General features: G+C 39.4%; 1 protein-coding gene across 2 annotated transcripts; it reads left to right on the forward strand.

Annotated features, from left to right (window-relative positions):
• The first annotated feature begins 850 nt into the window (after positions 1–850).
• Positions 851–24,666, forward strand: LOC136674676 (metal transporter CNNM4). Of its 2 annotated transcripts, XM_066650805.1 has the most exons (7): positions 851–2,290; positions 5,585–5,728; positions 6,652–6,786; positions 6,942–7,111; positions 13,590–13,686; positions 18,649–18,824; positions 21,099–24,666. In XM_066650805.1, exons 1-7 carry the CDS (start codon positions 880–882, stop codon positions 21,510–21,512), a joined length of 2,547 nt encoding a protein of 848 aa, XP_066506902.1. In that variant the 5' UTR covers positions 851–879; the 3' UTR covers positions 21,513–24,666. The 2 variants fall into 2 exon arrangements, with proteins under 2 accessions (XP_066506902.1, XP_066506904.1); XM_066650807.1 differs by lacking the exons at positions 13,590–13,686; positions 18,649–18,824; positions 21,099–24,666 and adding an exon at positions 8,965–9,503.
• Positions 24,667–24,701: the final 35 nt, after the last annotated feature.

Here is a 24,701-nt window from a genome sequence, read left to right on the forward strand (position 1 = left end):
CAAAGTTTGGTTATTAATGATTAATGACCTTAAAATCCATTTTAAAAACAGTTATAGCACAATAAATGGTGCAAGTGTACATGAGAAATTTGATTAGCTAACGAAGCTGAAGGGTATATATAGGCCCCGTTAACACACCTATGTGGGACCACTGCCCAGGTGGATACCAGCAGGATGCTCACCAGTGATACCACTCTACATTAAACAACTCAGTACGAACCCATGTGAGGCCCCATGTATAGATACTGCGCACCCCATATTTCTCTGTTATACACAGCTCACCTGGGTCACAACATCCCATGTACCAATGCTGCCAGAGCCCATGCCCATCATGAACCCACCCAGATCCAATGCACACCATCATGAACCCAGCCAGAGCCCATGCACACCATCAAGAACCCAGCCAGAGCCCATGTTCACCCATGTCAGTCTCACTGACGCTATTATGTTGTAGTGTCTGAAAAGAAATTGGACAGTTTTCAGTGCACTCAAACAATCCCACAGTGCATCACAAAATATAGGCTAAAACCCATGGAAATTAGCTGACACTGGTGGATAGCGGATACCCACAATGCATTGCGTTGTTGGGTTAAAAACCCGAATGAGGTAGTGTCTGAAATCGTATACTACTCTGCTGAATTCAGGTGCCCATAATAGTGCACTGTATAGTAAGAAATACGGGGAATAGTGAGTAGGGAGCCATTTCGGGCACAGCTGGCTGGGGGATATTCAAGTTTTTCTAAATGTATAAATTAAAAACATACCTGGCAGTTGTGGGCGTAACCCGGGGGTGTGTTATTCTAATTAAAGGGGCGGGACGGGGAGGGAGAATAAGCGCCATGACGTAATCTGGTCCGCCATGCCGAGAGCGAAACAAACATGGCGACAGAGTGGAGCGGACAGGGATGTGTGCTAACTTTAGTGGTTGTTCTCTGGAGCTCTGCGGGCGGGCGAACGGAGGCGGCGAGCGGTGGCAGCGTTAACGGCTGTGGCGGAACGCAGATACTGGGCATGCGGCTGGAAAGCAGCGACAAACCGGCCACGACCACTGAGGACGGCGTCATTCAGGTGACGGAGGAGAGCAGCGTCCGACTCCGGTTTTACGGGCTGCGGCTCAGCTCCGAGTCAGCGGCGAGCATCAGGTTCACGGAGCACGGAGCGGAGAGCGGCGAAGGAGCCAGAGCCGTGACCGGGCACACGCTCAACAGGACTTGTATAGACTTTACGAAAGACATTGGCGTGGGTGTCTATATGAACGTGAGCGCCCGAGGCACCTCAGGTGTGGTGAGTGTGAGCATTAAACCTCTCCGGAAAACTGAGAAGGAGAGTGAGTATTGCCTTTGTATCAAAGGTCAAGACGAGGAGTGGTACCTGCTATCCGAGAGCGATGGCAGGCTGTTGGTAGTGGAGGAGAAGGCGTCTCTCCTGCCCCTGTGGCTCCAGATCATCTTTGTGGTCTGCCTCCTGGTCCTGTCAGGCATGTTCAGTGGACTCAATCTTGGGCTCATGGCCCTGGACCCAATGGAGCTTCGAATAGTGCAGAGCTGTGGCACTGATAAAGAAAAGAGGTATGCCCGCAAGATAGAACCCATAAGGAGGAAAGGCAACTACCTGCTTTGCTCCTTATTGCTCGGCAATGTGCTGGTTAACACCACACTCACCATTTTCTTGGACGATTTGATTGGTTCCGGCTTGGGCGCCGTGGTGGCCTCCACCGTTGGCATCGTCATCTTCGGGGAGATAGTGCCACAGGCCTTGTGTTCACGCCACGGTCTTGCAGTGGGGGCAAACACCATCATGGTGACCAAGCTCTTCATGCTCCTCACGTTCCCCTTGTCCTTTCCCGTTAGCAAGCTTCTGGACTGTGTGCTGGGCCAGGAGATTGGCACTGTGTACAACAGGGAGAAGCTGGTGGAGATGCTTAAGGTGACAGAGCCATACAATGATTTGGTGAAAGAGGAGCTCAACATGATCCAGGGTGCCTTAGAGCTGCGCACCAAGACGGTGGAGGATGTGATGACGCCCCTCAACAACTGCTTCATGATCCGCTCGGACGCAGTGCTGGATTTTAACACCATGTCTGAGATCATGGAGAGTGGCTACACGCGCATCCCCGTCTATGAAGATGAGAGGTCCAACATTGTCGACATCCTCTACGTCAAGGATTTGGCGTTTGTGGATCCAGATGATTGCACTACACTTAAAACTGTCACCAAGTTTTACAATCACCCAGTCCACTTTGTCTTCCATGACACAAAGCTGGATGCCATGCTAGAGGAGTTCAAGAAAGGTTAGTCATGTCTTCCAACTCAGATGCATGCCTGCTTCCGAAGTGCAGTGTGTCTTAAAAATGCACAGATTTCAAATCACAATATAAGCAGTGCAGCATTCACAACAAGCTATGACTTCACCAATCTGCATTCTTTTTTTTGCTTATTGATTTTGAGTCCACAGTCCTGGGCCACACTGGGAGCTGAATCAATAAGTGCATATGGTTTCTGTAGCTGCTTCCTCAGCTGTGTTTCATACAATCACATGAATTATTGAAAAGACGTGAGCTATGCTGTCAAAAGCAGCTGTTGGCTCTAAATTCAATATGGAGCTGCACAAAGCTGTGTCATGTGTGTACACTTTAATTCTTGTCTTCAGTGTAATGCTTGCCTCGGGGAACTTTTGATTCATCTTGAACACTAAGCCCTGTTTGGATCTCACAGTCTGAGTCACGTTTGATGACAAAGTGGAAGGATAATACAAGGCCTACATTTGGGTTGAGTTGTGCTTGCCACAGCAAGGTGGCATATGATATTAATATCAGCCAGTTACATTTAAAATTTTTAATATTATTTAGCTTGTTTGCACAATTCTACCAACACAAATACCTAAATACAGGCAATCAATATAGAATATCATGATGACCAGTATAGAGAAATACAATACTTTATTTCTGTGTGGTTACAGATGCAGATGAATAATCAAAATTCAGATATTTTGACTGAAGTTTGACACACATTTTAACGGAATAAGTGTCACCTTATTCCATTTCCAGAACAGTTTGGATGCTGGGCAAAATATGAACAAAGATAATGCAATTATATAAATAATTGCAAGTCGTTTAAAATCTATTTTTACTTCAAAATAGTATGAAAATGGCATTTTCAATGTTGAAACTGGTAAATAATGGTTTTATTTATTTTTATTTTTTATAAACATGCCCATTTTAAATTTGATGCCAGTAACATTTATATAGAAATATATTCAAGTTCCATAACATTTTATCATTAGCTCATAGTAAGGAACTTGTACACGCTTTTGTGCTTTCAGGACTGAATGAATCTTTATACTCACTAGAATGAACAATGTTACTCTAGTTTACCAGTGTCGTTTAGAACCGAGTTTAAGATTCTTTTATTAAATTATAAATGCCTTCGGTTTTGGCCTCTTGTGTACCTCAGTGATTGGATTAGTAGTTATTCCCCTCTAGAGTCCTCGGATCACACAACAGGAATATGCTGCCCGTTCCTGCTGGGACCCTAATCTCTGGAATTCTGTACTTGAAAATCACAGCACATTTCATAAAACATATTTTGAAAAAAAAAAAGCTTATAATTATCCTGAAATCATATAAGTAGTGTCCTGTCTGGAATAATTGTAGTGTAATATTACCACCCCTAATCCCAAGGTTTTGTATTGATAATTTGTAGCATGATTTGGGATCTGTGGGCTATTGTTTGAAATGAGTGGAAGATTGAACAACCTCCATTGGGTTTTTTGCTGATTAATCGCTGCAGCACTGCAGATACACCCCAACAGAGCAGCACTGAACTGACATGGATGACTTTTAGTGTTTGAGCACTGTTTTAAGGAACTAAATTAAAATACAGGCTAGACATAACAATCTGATGACATGTCTGTGCTTGGTTTGATTTTGTATGATGTCCTTTTGTTAGTTGGAGGTTTGTTTGGGGAGAAACTGACATGAAATCTGATCAATGTTTAAGGATTCAGATTGTTATTTGGATGGTTGTTACATGCTGTGAGGACATTATAGTGTAATCTGAGGCCGTACAGAGATATATGACCCTTGTACGCAGGCTTTGAATCACAAGACTCCAAGTATGCTGTCCCATTTACAATGTTCAGCGCTAGCATACAATGAAATATATTGCTATATAGCCTGCTTATGACCTTGAATGCCTCAGAGAATAATGAATTTGTTCTATGCCTATTACCTAACTATGTGTTTTTTACACATGTTGTAATAACATGTGCTTGTTAAAGGGAACTTCAATTATATTGGGGAACTGCTGTTCTTTCGTTGGTTTACATTCAGAAGCACAGAAGGTCGAATGGTAGGTTTGGGTGGGGTGGGACTTTCATTTGTATGTGTCTGAAGTTGAACTTGTCTACGTTTTTATTCACTGTTTGAATTCCCACAGAAACTCATTTGTAAGTTCTGTTGTTTAGTTTTGTAGCCCATTAGGTCTGTGTTTACTTTCATGCAGTTAGCTGTCTCTGGATTTTGGTGTCAGTTCCAAATTAAGTGATCTGAAACAGCAAAAATAAGTCAATATTACCTTTGGAGCAGGAATAGAGCAATCGTCATCTGTTCTTTTCATGCTTTTGAATGTTTGGAAGTCTCTCTCTTCCATCATCAGAGAAAGAGAGAGAAAGCCTAGCATACCAGACTGAGACCCTTTGTTTTTTTGTATGTTTTTCTTTTTTCCTTTTAATAACCGTATTACTGACACTGGGTTTTTGTAAAAAAGAAAAAAAAAGTTAGACTGGTTTCTACAACACAAACCAACTAGAGAGCAGAAAATGGTGGGGAAACATCCTTTGACATTTTAGAAAAACTGTTATTTTTTTTTTTTAAATTGTAAACATTCCCTTTTAAGGCTACTACCCTCCAAGTGGACTCAACTGAAGTTTTGCTGAAAGAGTATTTACTAAGGCTGATACTGAATGCAGATTGTGTTCAGTGCTGCTACAGTGTATCTAGCTGAGGTGCACTTAGTATTAATGCTTTAACTTTTAATGTCATTCGTGAAGCTGTCTGAGCTTGACAGTAGTGCTTCGTCTTTGCAGATTGCAAAGGTCAGCACAAGATTACTCTGCTTTAGACTCCTTCAGCCCTCCACTGCTCATCCCTCCTTATCTCAACCCTCGCATCTCCCGTCAGTTACTTGTAAATATTTGACACTCCATCTCTTCCCACGTGCTTGGCTCCAGGCTCTGGACTTTAATTATATGCTAAGCTTTTCTAATCAAAGCTTAATTTAAAGTTGTGCATTGATTAAGTTGTTGTGAATATTCAGACCTTAACTGATTGTGCCATTGTAACCACTTTGTGGCTGTAATCAAGGTTGGTAATATTTCTCAAGTTTAAATTTAGTTTGAAGCATGGGAGCCAGACGGGAAGCCTCAGGGTTAATGGTCTGTTTACTTAAATGCAAAATTAAGTGTAAAATGAGCCCCTATTTCCATAATTTATGCAAGTACCCAAACTTTTTTTAAGGTAAAATACACTCCAATGCTGCTGTTATTGCATTAGCTCTGAAATGATGTCCCTCTCCTTTCGTTACAGGCAAATCTCACCTGGCCATAGTGCAGAGGGTTAATAATGAAGGAGAAGGCGACCCTTTCTATGAGGTGCTTGGGCTTGTTACACTGGAGGACGTTATCGAGGAAATCATCAAGTCTGAAATTCTGGATGAGTCTGACCTCTACAGTGAGTTGCCATGAAGACAATAATTTTTTGCCTTATCATTGGTAGCTGGCTCCTTCTAATTAACACCAGTCAGATAAACTATTGCAGCACAACATATGCTTTGTTAATTATTAATGCAGTTTTGGCTTTTTTAATGCAGAATTTGCAGTGAGCTGGGGATTTAAAATGGGTGTGAAGAACATTATTTACCTCGACTTTGGATCTATTATCTAATTGATATTGTAAAGTGACATGTCTTTTATTATTGGTTAACTATTAATCAAAATAGTTTATTGATAATGTGCATCCCACCTATTAGGGCTGGGCAATTAATCGAAATCAGCATTCAGAACTTCTGATTGACATAATCTTGTCAATATTGATCATATAATTTGCTTTAACTGTTGTATTTTTTTAAAATAATTATTATTTTATGTCCCCACTGTGTGTTTGTGTACTGTCCATTTTAAAACCACACTACCAAGCTGTAATCGTGTGGTTCTTCCCCTATCTGCCACATGGAATCAATCTAAATGACTTGAGCAGCTCGTACCAAAGAAAAATGCATTGTCCGCTCACATTGGTTTGGACGTGCTGTGTTTTGACTATAATTGATACGACACGGAACAAAAAGGCAAATGTACATGCTGGAAAAAAATTGGTTTCAGCAACCAAAGCACAGTCACACACCAAATATAAACATTGCTCAGAAAACAAGAGTGAAACAAGTTCCCAGCAACATTAGAAAAAAATATCCCATATTTAATACTGGAGCAAATTTACGGTACAAGTCTCGTCCCTAAAGCATGAGGGTCAAAATTACAAAAACAAAATAATCTTTCATTAATCGTAATCGTGGTAAAATGAATCAATTAATCGTGATATTGATTTACACTCACATGCCCAGCACTACTACCTATATACTTGATTTCTTTCTCTACAAGCCGACAATCGTACTAGGAAGAAGGTAGACCCCAATAAGAACAAGAGGGACTTCTCAGCCTTCAAACAAGAAAGTGAATCCAAGGTGAAGGTCTCTCCACAGCTCCTCTTGGCAGCCCATCGATTCTTGGCCACTGGTGAGTTCATGGCTTGTGTGTTAACCTTTCTGAGTGGATTTTTACCTCATGTTTCAAGTACCATTCTCTGCCTGAGTGTGGTTCTTGGGCTGAGTATTTTTTATTTAGATTATTTTTTGAGTATTATTATGATTTTTTTTTTTTTTTTTTTTTAGAAGTGAGTCTCTTCAGTCCACTCCAAATCTCAGACAAAGTCTTACTGCGAATCCTCAAGCATCCAGACGTCATCCAAGAGATTAAGTTCAATGAGAATGACAAGCGCGCACAACAGCACTACTTGTACCAGCGAGGCAAGCCTGTGGACTTTTTCATCCTCATTTTACAAGTAAGCTTTATTGAGTGGTTAAAACATTTCTTCACTTTCACTACAGCAAATTCCATGTCATTTAACCCATTCATGTGACAAGCTTTTAGCATATAGTCATAGACTTCAGCTATTGTATTCAAATTTTGTGGGAAGTGTAGTACATATTTTATTATTGGTAAATTATATTTTGCCAAGTGATGTAATTTGTTAGTCAGTGGTTAACAAACATGACATGAACAGCACAAATATTTGCAGCAGCTTAAAGCGATGTATGTAGTGAGCATTGAGACCTTTAGTCCCAGTCCTAAAATCTGACTGTCTAGCCACATTTAACATTTAAGCTGAGCCAAACCCTGTCTGAGTGTTTGAAAAATGCACATTAGCGGGTGGAGTGCAAGCGAATGTGGGTGTAGGAGGTGACAGTGACACAGGGAGGTGAAGGTGGAATATTGTGTTGTTAAACATGGACAGATCACAGAACTCCAGCTCTGGCTGCAGACAGTATGTAGAAGATGAGGAGCATCAGATGGAGTGTGCAGTCATCACCAGCATCAGCAGTGAGCTTCAGGTTCCCCTGCTGGAGCCAGAGCAGGAGTCCAGTGCTTCACACGCTCAGAGTCGTTTCCTTCCTCTGTGGAGCTCATAACCATAGGGGAGATGCACAGAGAGCCACTTCAGAGCTAGGAAGAAAGATAGAGATTGAAAGAGATTGACTCAAATTGACCACTGAGCATATTGATAGCTCAAATCAGTCATGAGAACCCTGAGTAAATGGCCAGTTTTATTTGAAATTTGTGTCTTAATCGGTAAAAAGAGGCTAGGAGGTCCCTCTCTTAACATTCAGTGAATTACATTGTTTGAAATATTTACTGAATGACTGAATTGCAACATCAAATATATGGAGTTGTTACTTGAATGTCTTGCCATTTTATTCATGTAATTATTTATTTTTGTATATGTAGTACATAAGTAGGCATTTACCTAGTGTGAGGGAGAAAAAAAGAACGTGTCACTATTAGCTTTATATTAACATATAACAAATACATAGTACCATAGTTTTCAGCAGATTTCACAGCAAACCAGCTCTATGCATATATTTTCATAATGAGTACATGTCTTCATTTATGTCATTGGTCAATACTGGGTTACTCCAGGATTGAACAGCCTGCACGGAGGCATAAAGACTGTCTGTGTCTCTGTGACAAGAACAATCTTTCTTGTGTGCTCTTTTTTTGTGGACAAGTCATCCGCTTGGCTTGTTTGTGTTTGTGACAGCTCATGGGTGCCCTTCAATGTTGTTTTCGCCCCATGGCTGAAGTTGGTGTAGTGTTGCACAGTGAGGGGTGGTGCAGCTTCTGTGACCTTATTGTAGGATGAGCGAGTGCAGGCCCAGCTGCGTTTGCCAGGCCTGCCCTTCACTAATTGATCCCTCTTACATAAGAGAGAGAGACTGTACCACTGCCTTTGAGCCTGTGTGTCAGAGCACTAATCTGCCCCTTAACCCCTCAGTGGACTAACAATAAATCAATGCTTTAAATTTTCGGTAATGAGGAGGAAGCTGATAAACAGTTCATTAAAATACAAGGATATATATATATATATATGGCATATTCCATGGCACTCTACCGTTGACACATATTGCTTTCCTGTTTGTGCCTTAATTTCTTGCTTTTTCATTAACTGACAGGGTAATCAGGGTAATTCTGGAGCAATTTACTGTGTACATTTAAAAATTATACATTTATAACATCAGTAAAATTCAGTACATTGTATTTTTTTTCTGGATTTGTCAGAGATGCCACTCCATTCCTTTTTGTTTATTCATTCATTCATTCATTCATTCATTATCTGTAACCGCTTATCCAATTTAGGGTCGCGGGCGATCCAGAGCCTACCTGGAATCATCGGGCGCAAGGCGGGAACACACCCTGGAGGGGACGCCAGTCCTTCACAGGGCAACACAGACACACACACATTCACTCACACACTCACACCTACGGACACTTTTGAGTCGCCAATCCACCTGCAACGTGTGTTTTTGGACTGTGGGAGGAAACCGGAGCACCCGGAGGAAACCCACGCGGACACGGGGAGAACACACCAACTCCTCACAGACAGTCACCCGGAGCGGGAATCGAACCCACAACCTCCAGGCCCTGGAGCTGTGTGACTGCGACACTACCTGCTGCGCCACCGTGCCGCTCCCCTTTTTGTTTATATAATGACATTATGGTTTTGTTTTTTTTGATTGAGCAGCTTGGCCACAGACAGTCACAGAATATGACATATGCAATAGAATAATGGCCTGCATATACATCTGTTTTGCTGTGAGTGAAGTGCAAGATCTTGACCATCAAAACAGTTTATTGTATATTGTATCAGTCAGTTCTTTTGTGAGCCAGCTGTTTTAACTGGGGATCCAGTGTAACTATTAACAAGTGTAATTTTTTATATTAATTAATATTCTTAATTTTCTTTTTATATATATATATGAATTCAAGTTACACAGCAAATAATATATGTATATTTCATATATAACTTAGAATGCATGCTTGCAGATGCAACAAGAAAAATAGCCACCCAGACAGAGTAAGTCAGTGTTAATATCTTGCTTCAATTGAATCTGACGGAAGAGGAGCAAGAGGAAGTCCTCTGGCCTCCTGAGGCTGCAGAGGCGCCATGTGACATAAGAATCAGCCAATAACATGTAGGAATTTTTTTCCATGCCCTGCAGCATACCGTATGTTAACCCTCCAAGGTTAACCCTATCCCAGGCCGGCATGCGCAGTAATAATGGTCAGGGATCAGGATTACCTCTCTCAGCACAACATCACATCATGTGCTCAGGATGCGCTGACTGTTCCTGTAGGAGACCTTTCTTTAGTCATGTGTTACATCACTCGCTCTCCAGACCGTATGTCTGGTTGACTTAATCTCCAAAAAGCTCCTCCGGCTCATTTACAAGCAGCTGCTAATTTATGACGTGCAGGGCAAATCATGACCTTCTGCGATTTAGACAGAAAGAAGAAGAAAAAAAAAAAAAAAAAAAAAGAATTAAAAAATGTATTTGTGTGTGTGTGTGTATATATATATATATATATATATATATATATATATGGCCATATTTGTAAAAGAGCAATACTTAAGTAAATGTGCAGAAATTTGTATGGAATGCATGGTTATTGTGCTGTCAACAAAAAAAAATTGGTCGTATATTGTGGTATAAGTTTAATATATATAGTATGTCTTTTTAGCAAAGCCATGACAAAACACTTCTTGTTCTATAAAGAACTATTTTTGTGAATGAGATGTGCATCTCATTGACATAATGAATATATTATGTAGAAGGTTATATAGAATTTAGGAACTATTCTGTGGAGGACTAAAAATGACACAAGTGTATATATAAAATATACATTAATAAATGTACACAAAATTTCATGAAAAAGGGCACAATTAAAATAAATTATTTTACTTTATCTATACATTTCCATATATCAACATTTATTTGGTGGGGGCTGGAAAATGTAGGTTTACAGTGGAGTATATGTATTCTGAGTATTTTGTGTCCAATAATAAATTGAAGGGGCTAAATCTCAGTAATGTTCAGTTGTCAGTGTTGAATTTGTTTTTGGCTGTCTTACATAGCATGAAAATAGTAAAAATATAAATAAATGATTTATATAGCATAACTTTGGACACCCTAAGTATTGGAAAGGCTCATTCTTTATGAGGTATTTGACCTTGATCAATAGATCAGGCCAGATGCGTGTCACCGATTGTAGATAGGAAGTGTCAGCCTAATCCAGTTTGCAAGATTTATAGATTCTGACTCTTCAAAAGTTGTGCTAATACTCAGTAAACATTGGCTCCTATAAGCAAGTGTCTAAAGTGCTGAAAACCAAAGTTACAAATCCAGTGCTCACAAAATTACTTGTGTGGAGGGCTATAACAATGTAGCCGAGCAATTGCAGCTTGTTATTTCTGCAGTGCAGAATGGTATTAAGAAATGGCAATTCAGGGGAACTGTGAAGGTCAAGATAAGATCTGGAAGAACAAGAAAACTTCCAGAGAGGACTGCCCTTACACTTTTTTATAACATAAAAAGCCTGTGTAAAGTCCCGGTTTTAAAAACAAAAAGATGTGTAGTTTGACCGAGGGTACCCAAACTTCCACATACAACTGTACATACTCTTCTTAGCATGATGTGGTAGCCTAAGCAGGGAATCGGGGAACTTCGAACCCACCAAGAGAGTCAGTTTAGATTTGTAATTTCATAGTTGCATTCAGTAAACAAGAGAAGACCTGTCACCTTTTTACTTCTCAGTTTACCATTTACCATTTCAGCCTATAGTACATTGATTTGTTTGAACCTGGGATGAGCCTAAATGGCATTAAAATTGAAGTGCCTCCATTTTGTAGGCCTAGTTTCTGGGTGTGTTCTCTCTGAGTGGAAAGGTTGACATGTTCCTGGTAAAGTGATGAAGCAAATATGAGGACTTAGACACTGGAACCTGTGTGTGTGTGTGTTTGTGGCTTGCTGTCTGCATATACACTATTCATGCCATGGTCCGGTTTCTTAATCCTAGGATTACTGCTCTCATGTTTTTCAAGGTTTGGGTCATCCGTCCTGTTCTAAAGGTGAATCCATTATGTTGATGCTTTGGGAAGTGGGAGTCAAAAAAATATGTGAGAAATATGCATATATTACCTAATTTGGGGCAGAGATCTTTGTTTTTGGTTTGCTGCATTATTAAGGAGCAACACCTTAGCATGGAGAGGCTTTGGGTTTCAGTGGCTTAAAGCAAGGCTTACATTCAGCATCAGCTCAGGGAGATCAAAGACACAAGCAGGACAAGCCTGTATTGCCAAGTGTGCATTTTCCCCCTGAGTCTTAATTATTTGGGAGTGGTCATAGGAGGAGTTGGCCATGTGCTTCAAGCCAATAACCCAACAAATCTGTAATTTGTCACCTAAAATATTATCAGAAAATGTATTGTTAATGCCTATTAAAAAAAAAAAAAAATATATATATATATATATATATATATATATATATAACACACACACACACACACACATTTGGAGAAATATCTCTGAATGAAACTTCGTCCACTGCTGAGACTGCTGAGTTTTAAAAACTGTTGCCTGAAACCTACAGCTGATCCAATTTTCAGAATTTTCCAGTCACTATGCTTCCTAGATACACTATATGGAAACATGTAATGGGATAAATCTCCTGATCAATGAACTCCGGTGTTTCATTCAGTCCCTTTGCCAAAGATGTATAAAATCAAGCACCTAACTGTGCAGTCTGTTTTTTACAAACAGACTGCACACAAAGTGTGGTATTGCAATAGGATGCCAATGTTTCAACAAGTCAGTTCATTAAATTATTTTCCTCCTAGATGTTCCCTGATCAGTTGTGAGTGCTATTATTGAAAAGCTTTTAGGAACCACAGCAACTCGGCCATGAAGTTGCAGACCACAGTTACAGAGCAGGTTGCTGAGTGTTGCGGAATAAACATTTCCAAACATCCTCTGGCTTTAACATAAGCACAAATTTTGTGTATTGGGAGCTGTATACCATGTTTTTCCATGGCCTAGCAGCTGCATGCAGGCTTTACATCACCAAGCACAATGCCAGACATGAAGTGGTATAAACATGAAGCCACTGGACTCTGGAGCAGTGGATACATGTTTTGTGGCGCGATGAATCGTGTTTCTCTATCTTGCAGACCTGATGGATGGGTTTTGATGAATGGCAGGAGTATTTTATTTGTCTGACATCACTGTGCCACCTGCAAAGATTTGTGGAGGAGGACTAATGCTCTGGAGTTGTTTTCAGGGGTTGATTTAAGGCCCTTAGTTTCAGCAAAGTGAAAATTTAATGCCTCAGAATACCAAGGCATTTTGGACAGTTATAAGCTTCCAACTTTGTGGGAACCATTTAAGGAAGGCCCTTTTCTGTTACGCCATGGATGTGTCCAGAGCACAAAGCAAGGTTCATAAAGGCATGGTTGGGTGAGTTTATTGTTGAAGATGTTTAGTGGTCACACCGTGTTCCTGGCCTCAACCCCATCAAACCCCTTTTCGATGAACTACAAAGGAGAATGTGAGCCATGGCCATCTTCTCCAATATCTGTGTTTGACCTAACCAACTCGTGTTACAACTGAGTTTCTGTGGTAATTCATATGTACATTTAAACTTACAGGTGAGTTAAAATTCAGCCACGTAGTTCCCTCAGTCTTACCATTCCACCTTAAGCTTCTGAACATAAAAAAAAAACTGAGCGATCCCCAGAAATGTTAATGTTGTCTTTAAAGCCTTAAATTTTGTTTAACAGGTTTGACAGTCAATCATCAATTCTAGTATGATTAACTTTTATTTATTAAGTAAATTAGTAAAATGTTCTTAGGTTTTGGCCAAATCTATGCCATTTATACTCTTACTGAATGCAAAGTGTCCTATTTATTTTTCATTTCTCTCATTCAGGGCCGGGTGGAAGTGGAGGCTGGCAATGAAAACATGAAGTTCGAGACTGGTCCTTTCTCTTATTATGGAGTCATGGCATTAACTGCTCAATCCCTGGGTAAGCCTTAAAATTGGCTTTATTTATACAGACAGAACTAACAGTTTCATATATAGTTTACCTGGTGAAGTTACAAGTTAGGGAGATTAATAAAATATGAATACATGTGCTGTAAAGAAAGCCTTTACACTCCAAGTGTGATTTATCTGGGCAGTGTTTTCAGCTGCTTATAAGTGAATTCAAACAAATTAGCTGTTAATATATTGTTCACTAATCATAATCTTCAGGTGGCAATTATTTATTTAGCCCTCTGTTCGACTGAACCCACTTAAACAATCACTGCATCTCAGGGTTTAGTATAGCAACAGCCAAACTGACCTATCAGCTGCAGCCCAGCAACCAGAACTTTTGCACATGTGTCAACAGACATTTGTCCTCTACTTTACAATGTGTGCAGCTGCATCTCCAAAAACAGCACAAACTGGGCTACAGACATGCAAACTATAAATGAAAGGGGCTATTAAAGTCAGATAAAGTCCTACATTTTGTTATGCTCAACAGTGACATCTCATTTTCATAGCATTTTTTATTTTGTGCGGAAAATGTCTCACAAATTATCTGTATTAAAATACTGAAATATATATACATTATCTACATAAAATGTTGCGCATGATGTGATTTTTGAAAAGTAATTTGCAAATATTTGTTTTGTTTTTGTGTGATAAACACACCTCATGTTTGGTGTGTAACAGCCTCAGGGTGACCATGAATAAATGATATTTAATGATAATACAGGAAAATGTTGATGATTGATATGATTGTGGAAGAACAAACCATGTTACTATCTGATGACCTTAGAGGTTTGAATTTTATAAACAAAATAGTTATTTCAGAGAATCATTAAAGGTTTTTATAGTAACAAAATTGATGAATTCTGGTCAGGCTGTTGTTACTGGTTACACCTTAGTGTGTTGTTTCCCTTGAAACATGTATTTGAGTTTGCATGCCTTACAAATGCATTAAATAATAACAATAACAGCAGTAAACAAATGTGCAAGCCAGAATATAAGAACTATATTGTGGTGATCTCTAGTGGATGAATATAGTACTGCGTGTGTACTGATGCCTGTCTGTGCTGCATTTTCAGCTGTGCTTCAGTATGTGTCAGACTTCACCCCAGGCGTTTTATGTGCTGAGCATCTGTCCGAGTGTGTGGCTGCATGTGTTTTGATGTGCACAGTATACAAGCCAAAAGGCAATATTTAAGTGCCTCTGATGTTTTAGTTATAATATTCTGGGAGGTAAGCCATAGCTTAGTTTCACAATTGCGTCCCTCTCAATAACAATAACATGAGTTTGTGTATTAGTAACAGTTATTATCATTTTAATTAGGTTTAAAAAATGGTTCTATTCTTACTCGATTGGTCATAATTTTAACATTTCTTCACTGAAGTTGACTGAGCCCTCGGCCCACTGATGTGGACTGATGTGTCTTTTAAACGGACTCTTGTACTTTTTGGCCCTATAAGCAGTTTAGAATGTGAAAATACATGTTTTAAATGACCCTTTTATTCCATAAAGGAATGCTAGGTTGTTTTTATTTTATTTATTTATTTACTTCCTTAAAATCATGATAATGCTTCACTGACCTGTAATAGTGAGAATAGAACCTCTGTCGTTACTACTCTGGGCTCAGCAATGTTGAAACTGCAATATGTAACTTTCAGAGAAGGGTAGGAACACACCCCCCCCCTTTCCGCTGAGTTCTGGACAGTGCTGTAAAAGTTAATTACACTCTGTAACTGTAGGGGGTTCTTTTATAAGGACTAAAACTTAAATTATTAACCTCGCAAAAATTGTCAGTCACTGGTTACTGAAGCCCAGCTATTTCTGCTCAGTATGTTGCTTCAGTGACTGGAACCTCTTCATTGAAATATAGCCTTTTAATGTTTTTTTTTTTTTTTTTAAGCAGTAACTTTAGCGGTGTGCTCGAGATACATAGGGAAAATGCACTGAGCAGCAAATGAAATACAAACAAATGCAAAATTACTGTTTAATTGTGGTGTAAAATAATTAATGATTCTATTTTTAATTTATTATTTTTACTGTTTGATTTCTGTTATATAACTCATTAATAATAACAAGAAAAATAGGCTACATTTACAATTCTATAACGAGACTGATATGAATACAGAGGAAGACCTGCCCAGCGCTAAGGTTATGATTTTGTATTGGACCAACTGTAAACTGTTTAAAGATCCTCTCTGTCTCTCCCCCTCCCCTCTCCTCTGCTCTGGCTATTGCTCCCCCCCTCTCAGCTGCCACCCCCCCTCTCTCCCCTTCCGTGGTGTCGCCCCGGCCGCGGCGCCTTTCTCTTAAGAGGTTTTCTCTGTTCTCTCGCTTCCCAGGTAAATCCCTGCATGTTGGGAGCTAACCCAAGGGGAGGAGGGGCAAGCTGGGTGGCACTAACATGAGAATCAGAGGGTGGGGTGGGTGGATGGGGCTTAAATTTACATAAACCGATAAAATATTTAAATCACCCTTTCCCAGTTCATCATCTCATGAGCCTTCGTCCAGCAAGTCTGATTTCAGAAGGTGGGACAGGTGGTGGTAGTAGTAGCCTTATGATATAGTGATTTCGCTTACATCAGTGACGTGCAATAATTGGCTCGTGTCCATGTCGCTGTCTACTTATTGGTCCATGGTTAATTTATCCATGCTCCACCCATCAGTATGTTCTTTGTATGGATGTAACAACACAATGTGTCATATTGTATTGAATTGTATCACAGTTTATCATGTCTCGCTTGGTGCCATAATTTGAATAATAGTTTTAATGTTGGAATAGTAGTTCTAACTTTTCTCATTAGATTGAAGTTTTTTTTACCCATTCATCTGTAAACCTTGTAGCATTCACTACCGAAGAACATATCTGCTTCTAAAATGCATTAGAAAAGTTGTGGTTGGGTCAGACAGTGTGTCGAAGGCAGGTAATGGCTTGACATCATTTAGGTGATTAGTTCAGTTTAAGGGTGTGTTCAGACTTGTAATCTGGCTCCCTTGGTCCGGACCAAATAAGAAAATGATACATGGTTACATTGTAGTCCTGGTTTGGTTATTTTTTAATACACTCTTTTCCTTCGTAATGTGATTATTGTTAGGTCTTGAGACATTAAGTCCTGTGTTTGGTTCTTTTAGATGCCTGTGGTTCGAATTGCATTCACACTGGAAACAAACCGCACCAGAGTTGGTTTAGACATGGATCAAGACCCACCTGCTCTGATGGTCTCAGTCCAGGTGCTCAGCACGAGAATTCGAAAGGGAGTGTTCACACTTACTCTAAAACAAATCCTGCTGTGATTGGTCTGTTTATGCGGTTTGTTAAAGTGTTTTCACACCTGCACTTCTTAGTCTGGTTAAATTGAACTCTGGTTCATTTTGACCATTTGTGCTGTCCCCTTGGGCAGGTGTGGAAAAAGTAATCACACTTGGATTCAGAATAAAACATGGAGGTGGTCTCAGTCGGGTCCCAAGAGAACTCTGGTACGTTTAATTTCTGGTGAAAATATGATTTGACCTCAATCCTATCCAACAGACACATGCACTAGTCCAGAACACAGTACCTTCTTGCTGTGTTTACTTTCTTGCTCCTGCCTCTGTCATTAGACCAATTGTCGTTGAGAACATTCTCACCTGGTTTGCGGTGACACGTTTTGGTGCGCTTCCTTGTGTGAAGACCAACCAAACCAAAGGAAAAAGCTCCAAGGTAATTAACTTCTTAACTGATTCGGAACAAGAGCAAACAAACCACAGATGTGAAAATGCCCTTAATCACACAGAAGCTGACAAGTAAGAACACACCCTAAGTTTAAAAAACAAAGAAACAAAAAAAAAAACCCGACTTGCTGGACCTGTGGGCTCTAGCATTGATTCTCTGAGTGGACTGAATTACAACCTGGAGTTCTGCTCCTGTCTTTTCTCCTTCTAAAATCACCTTCTTTGCTACAATCCAACCTCACTCCTCACGCTTGCCTCTGCACCAGGTCTAACCCTGTGTAGTTCAACCCAACTCTAGCACACCATTCTCTCATATAAGCCTTGATGCTTGCTGTCAAATCAGTGAGGCCTTTCTTGAATTCCAAATAAATCTCCTTAAATATCAGCTGGGAGGACTGTTGAGTTTAATGTCCTGATTTTCCCAAAACCCAGAAGCTTTATGTCAAATACAAATTTAATGGCACAACAGCTGCAATTAAAACAGATTCAACAGTTTAAAAAATATATATATAAAAAAAACTATGAGCTTATTCAGTTAATGTCTGACTTGTAAATATTCCCACTGCCTCAATCAACACTGATTTTCATGGGGCAGTATAATATTAGGCACTACCGAAGTCACAGATGCCACTGAGTGGCAGTTCAGGTTATAGGCAGTTACTAACATCTCCTGTAGGGAGAGCCTGTGAACTAATGACACTATGAATTGTTCTTATGTAGTGAGCGTCAACATGCCATCACATCTCTACATGTTTTAATGTACATGTTTTGTGCCTGTATTATTCACCATGCAGCTCAGTGTGGATAACATAGATATCCAAGCCAAACCTGGTCATAAGCATAGGCCTCTGATTTGCGTTTCTCATGACAATTCCCAATCATTTGCATCATTTCCAATTCATGAGTGTGACTGGCTGTTGATTTGGTGTTTTCTTGTCGTCTAATTCACCTGTGCAGTAAGTATCACTTGACCCACATCATTAAGGGTGTTGTGTGTATCTGAGATGAATGTGTGGATGCAGTTTAAATAGAATTTTTGCATTCAACTTGTTTGCATTCTCCTAAAAGTGTGTGTGAGAGTGAGTGTAAGTGTGAGCATGTTAATGATAGCCCTACCAAAGTGTATCTGTGTGGATTGCATTTTTTTTTGGATGTGTGTTGCTGTGTTAACCTTTGGACTGTGAGAGAGTCTGTGACTGCTCTTCTGTGATTGCATGAACTCACGTTGTATTCTGCGTGTTGCAGAGTTCCGCTCGCCGTCACACCTGAGCGGCCTGAACCGCTCCGCCTCACTGAGCTGCACAGAGAGAGTGGACACGCTGTCCATTAGCGGCAGCAACTCGCAGATCAACAATGCCAACAGTCCCCAGTATGTCCCTGACTTCAACGTGCGTGCCCTCACTGACCTGCAGTTTGTCAAGGTAAGGGTAGCATCAGCACTTGAACAGTTGTATGCAAAATTCTGGGCATTCCCTGAGCAAATAATGTTGGGTTTTTATAATTAGAGAACATGCTTCTGCACAAACGAATGCATATCTATTAGCAGAATTTGATATATTGGGTAAAACTAAGCTTATTATGAAAAATATTTCTTGGGGATAAGGATGCCTAGTGACATCACAATCATATTGGTATCTTCAAATACAGGAGGTTCTTGGGTTACGTCAGTCCCGAGTTACGATGTTTCGTGGTTACGACACATCTCCTATTTACTGTATAAAGCCTTGTTTCGACTTAAGTGGTTTTGCGTTGTAAACGTCGTAACGCGAACTTCGTGTTTGGTGTGCGTGGCGGAAGAATACACGGTTACGCGGCTCGGGACCGAGGATGATAGGTGTTAGGATAGGATAAGTGCTTACAGTATGTTATTTACGTACAGTATGTACGTATGTTCCGACTTACAATCGGTTTACCATGCGACGTAGGAAAGGATCAACGTCATAAGTCGAAGATCCCCTGTACTTGCTTTTAAAAAATGTAAAGCATTAAATGGATGTTTGAATCTGAGTGATATTCCAAAGTTGCAGAAAAAAGCAAGACATTCAGGCTACTGTGCTAAAACATCTGCATTATAATAATAATTTTGGGGCATTTAGAGACGATTCTGGTGAGAATGTGTGTAACTACATTAGAACGTGGGTGACTCAGTGGATGATACTAATGAGTAGTCAGAGTGGAGGGTTCAAAGAGAGCTTGGAGAAATCTTAAAAAAAAGCTTCAGAGGACAAAAGAGGATTATACTGTTGTCATTCTTATCAGCATAATAATTCTATTTAGATTTTAATCCATTTAAATACAGATACATTTTGCCTATAGAAAAAGATGTATATCCACAATAGTAACTAAAGTGTTGAAGAATGTAAATGTAATACAGGTTAATGTATATAAATTGCTAAATTTTATTGATTTCTGTGATTTTGAGCACATTGTTTTGTTAATTTATGATGAAATACTGTTTAAAGAGAGCAGTTAACCCCAACAGACATAGAACACTACAAATCATGAAAATAGGGTTTCAACATTTGGGGTGCAGTGATCTGGAAATACAGAGTTGTGTTTACAGAACAGCAGATAAAATACTGGCTGGAAGTGTAGATAAATGGTCAGTTTAAGACATGCATGGTAACCCAGAACTTTTCTGGACATGACCTGAAAAAGCTGTAGGTGTGAATGGGAATGTCTGTATCAGTTGTACCAAACATTACTTGGACTTTATCCTGCCAGCCCCTTAATACAAATTCCAGGAAATGCACGTGTGAACAGAGCAGTACAATTCACTTTGAATTCATGCTGTCTCTCCTACATACGCTACACAGACGTTTCCTGTAATATTCCAAATAATGTCTTGACCTGATTCTCTGGACTTTTCAGAGTTCATATGTGAAAACAACATGGTGGCTCCTGCCCAATCTGTCAGGGGGGGCAATGGTTCAATGATGGCTTGTTCGCTGTGTAAATTAAGAACTAGGCTTCTAGACAACTGGCACATAGCACTGTACAAATGAATCAGGAACCTAACTAGACGCTGTCATCTAAATTATTTTTATTTCTGTCATCCCCTTACTACAGAAGTTACTACAGAATCAACTGCGGTTATAAACAGATAAATTGTCATTTAGTTGCAATCACAAATATTTTGAAGAGAGACCAGCTTTATCATTACACACAATAAATTCTAAATATTTTTCACTCTTCAGTCTTCAGATCCAGAATAAAGAGTATTGTGAAGTTTACTGTAGCCATATTGACCAGATAGCTAGCTGCTCTCTCTGCACAGCTCTGGATTCTACATCTATCCATACAGGGTTAAGCCTTAGATTAATTGGTGCCCTATTCACTATATATTTCACTACATAGTGAGCAATGTAGAGAATAGAGTAGGGGGCAATTTGTAACACAACTCACATTGTGTATGACAAAAACACGTTGACTCATAAAGAAAGAACTGAAGGCTCTAAAGTTAGTGCAGCAGCTGAGCGTAAGTTGAAATATTTAGCTTAAAAAATAAATACATAAAATAAATTCATCACATTACATTTTAAAATACTGTATAAATCTAAACATAAGTGCCATGTCCGTTTAAGTAATTATTTGCTGATACCAATATGAATCCTATAAAATTATTCAATCTCAATAATAAGTCTTTACAGCTAACAGCTCTATCATTGATGATTTCCTTTCCTGTTCTTTCGCAGGTTACCCGTGCACAATACCAAAATGGCTTTTTGGCCTCCAAGTTGGATAGTACTCCTCAGTCTCCAGAGAGCAATCACACCCGACTGGACTCATCTTTTTTACCACCCCCGACTCCACCTTTTAACTCCATGACTCGCATCTCAGCCTCAAAAGAGGGTCCAGACGAGACCACTTCGCTTCTCAACGACAAGAACAGTCTGTCCAGCCAGCGGCCCAATCACCCTCACCCTCATAGCCACCCTCAGCCCTACGCTAACACTAACTCCAACTCTAACCTTAACTCCAGCCCACACCTTCAACCCCACAGTCACCCTCACCTGCACAGTTATCCCAGCTCGAACCCTCACGCACATCCTCACGCCCCGATACATACCATCTCCCACACCCATGCGCACACTGAGAGCACAATCTGACAAAGCACTTCAGGAGCTGGTTGATAAGAAAGCTCCAGAGAGGACCACATTCACAAATCCATTCAACAAATATACTTATATGCGCAAATAAAAAACTGTATGCACACTGACAAAAAAAAAAAAGCACACAGACAGATGAACTTTGGGGTGTGGCGTACCCATTGCTTATCCTGCAGGCTTGTCATTTATTTCCTTCTCATGCGTACAGCTACAAGACTAGAGATGTCCACGGCTACACAAATGGTCAACATGTTTCAACAGATTTGTATGTTGCATAAAGACGAGTTTAAATGCTACATTCTCAGTTAGAGATTGGGAGGCTGGGTCTGATTTAGTCCACTGGCGGGTCATGAGGACCATTGCTAGAACTCTTTTGTCTCCTGTCACTCCAGACATTGCATGATGAACACATATAGACACCCCTGTTTCAGATGTTTTGGATAAGTGTATTTTCTAGCATGCAAAAGCCAAAAATGCCTTGGACAACTTACTTGGGCATTTTTGAATGGTGATGTTGTAATGTTTTGCTAGTATCAGAGATCATTGCACTTTTTATAACCTCTTGGAATCCAAACCTAAATGTATGTGTGTTAAATAGTAGATGATTGATTGACTGATTGTTATTGTGTTTTTTGTGTGTGTGTTTGGACATATGATGTGGGAGTACTTGAGCATCAGTAGCCTTATGCTAGTATTGCCAAGAGCCATGGGAACTGGGGAACTGTGATGTTTGTGTTAAACTAAGCAAGCCCCATTATTATAATCACAGATATTCTTTTCACAGAGAGTTTCATGTGGACCTTCTTTGTAGTTTATAGTAGATGTATGTTAGTGATTTCCCTCATATTTGAAAGCAACTGAAATGGAATCCAAGGTTCTTTGGCTTGTCGTTGAACAGTTTTGGGTTTAACGTAGCTGTACATGTTAACATGAGGAAGATTCTCTTGAATTTATCATTATGCAAACAGCTTTCAAAAAACAAGCAGTAATTTGAAATAATATGAACAGACTGAACATTTCAGATATCTGCATGTTTCTATCCAATGAATTATCCAGTGAACCCAGTCCATTGACATAGTTTATGCTACATATATATTATAAATATTTATTTTTGCTTAATTATATGTATATATAATTTAAGATAGATTGTTGATATTTTATATTTTGACAAAAAGTTTAATATTTATGATCAGACACAGCTGTCATATCGTGTTCAACTGAGATGCTATGATCTGCAAAAATGGTCTAGTACTAAAATTACTTATCTGTCCCAAATTGTTTCTAACACACAACATCTAAACCGTGTTAGATTGTTTGTTTAGCTGTCAAAATTGTTGTCAGTTTTAAACCTTTGGACAGGTGTGCTCTGTTTTAATACTGGAGTCAAAAGTTGTAAGGTGGGATACAATGAACCAAGAATACATTCCAGACCTAGAAAAACAAGTGTAGTTTTACTGGTGCTGAGACAGGATCCACTGTGACATCAAACTGTACAATCAAGATTAGTGTGCTGTTTTCTCTCCACACCAGACCACAAGCTTGCTTGGATACTGGACTTTGTTCTCATTTCTTGATGAACTTAACTTAAAATCACACATGTTGAGATATTGCAGTTGGTCCCTGTAATGTTCATTCTTGGGCATTCTGTTGCCCTACGATTGTGTTATTTCCTGATAGCTATAGCCTTGTAGCCCATATGTTAGCAAAGCTAGTTCTCTGTGTTAGACCTCAGTTTCAGTTTAGATGTTTATATTTCATCACTCTGAGATCAAAGATTACCATAAGGGGAAAATATTTTAAGTCTTCAGTATTCATCTCTTAAAGTAACTTATTTAATGTAGTTGGGTGCATGCCTATGCCCACCCCACCCTTCATACTCTGTACTTTTAGCCGACCCAAAGAGTTATGTTTAAGTTACAATGACAGTCAGCAAGTCACTTGTATCAATGAACAGCATTATTTTAAGTTAAAAAGCTTGCTGTTTTGATGTATAATTAAAGCTGTTCAGTGTTTATACGACCTATATGAAGTTATTTATAAATGTTTTGTTGCCTTTATGAGAGATGGATAAAAGAAGCAATAGATATTTAGTTATTACAAGGGTTTAACGTAATGATATTGCACAAAGAAAGGAAACAGATCTTACCTCAGTTGACATTGTGTGTGTGTGTGTGTGTGTGAGAGAGAGAGAGAGAGAATGAGTTTGTGTCTTCACTGTTTCCTTTGGGATTTGAACCAAAATAAGTTTAGTTAAAATTAAAAGGACGTTTTTGTGAACATAATGTTTAGGATCATGCATTACTGTTAAACATGACCAAAGCTGCAATGCTGCATTTAACTTCATCGGTAAACATACTGGCCAAAGCCTTTTGTACTTTTTACAGCCTGTATCTCCTTCAATAATAATAAAGGCAACCCCACTTGCTGGCTAGGTTTATGTTGTGGAGGGAGACACTCCTGCGGCTCAGAACTAATTAAATTCCTTTGGGCAAGAGGTCCAGTCCAGTAATCTGCTTTTAATGTTCATTGCCACTGCTCCTGAGCGACTCTATGGGATGAACTTTCCAGTCCCACAGTTCTTAGTTGAGTTGTAACTGGCTTTTTCTGCACAATGTCCTCAGTTAGATGATTTGTCAACAGCTGAGGTTAAAGATTATAAATATGCGTTTGCAGGAAATGGGCCCATTTTCCACTGTGCATGATTTACTTGTTCGTTCCTGCGGTCGTGCATGTCATGTTGGCTCATGGAGCAACAGAAAGCCTTGTCAAGCAAACTAGCAAAGGTCTTTTGACCCTCAAAGAAGGTACTTTCATTTCTAAGAACATGCTTGTCTTCCATTTACTTGCTATAAATCTTCCATAGCAATTTTTTTTACAAAAAGGATGTTTTGTTTTCTTCTTCAAACTATTTCACTTATTGTTTTGTGATTAATATTATATCCCTCCATCTTTTGCATTGGTAGTGGGTTTCTTTTTCTTTCTTTATACAAATTACTGAGGATTATTAATATATGTTTTTCTCTTTAAAGGGAAGAAGAGTGTAACGAGCAAATGTACTGTACCTCCACTTATCTTTGGTTGTTCTATTTAAAGCAATGTGTACATAGTATTTTATAATAAATGCTGGAGGAGTTCTGATGAATATCACAATAAATCTGAGAGATCTATTTCTCTAAACCTGTTCCATTT

This window comes from Hoplias malabaricus, chromosome 18 (assembly GCF_029633855.1).
Source record: "Hoplias malabaricus isolate fHopMal1 chromosome 18, fHopMal1.hap1, whole genome shotgun sequence".
Lineage (NCBI taxonomy): Eukaryota > Metazoa > Chordata > Actinopteri > Characiformes > Erythrinidae > Hoplias > Hoplias malabaricus.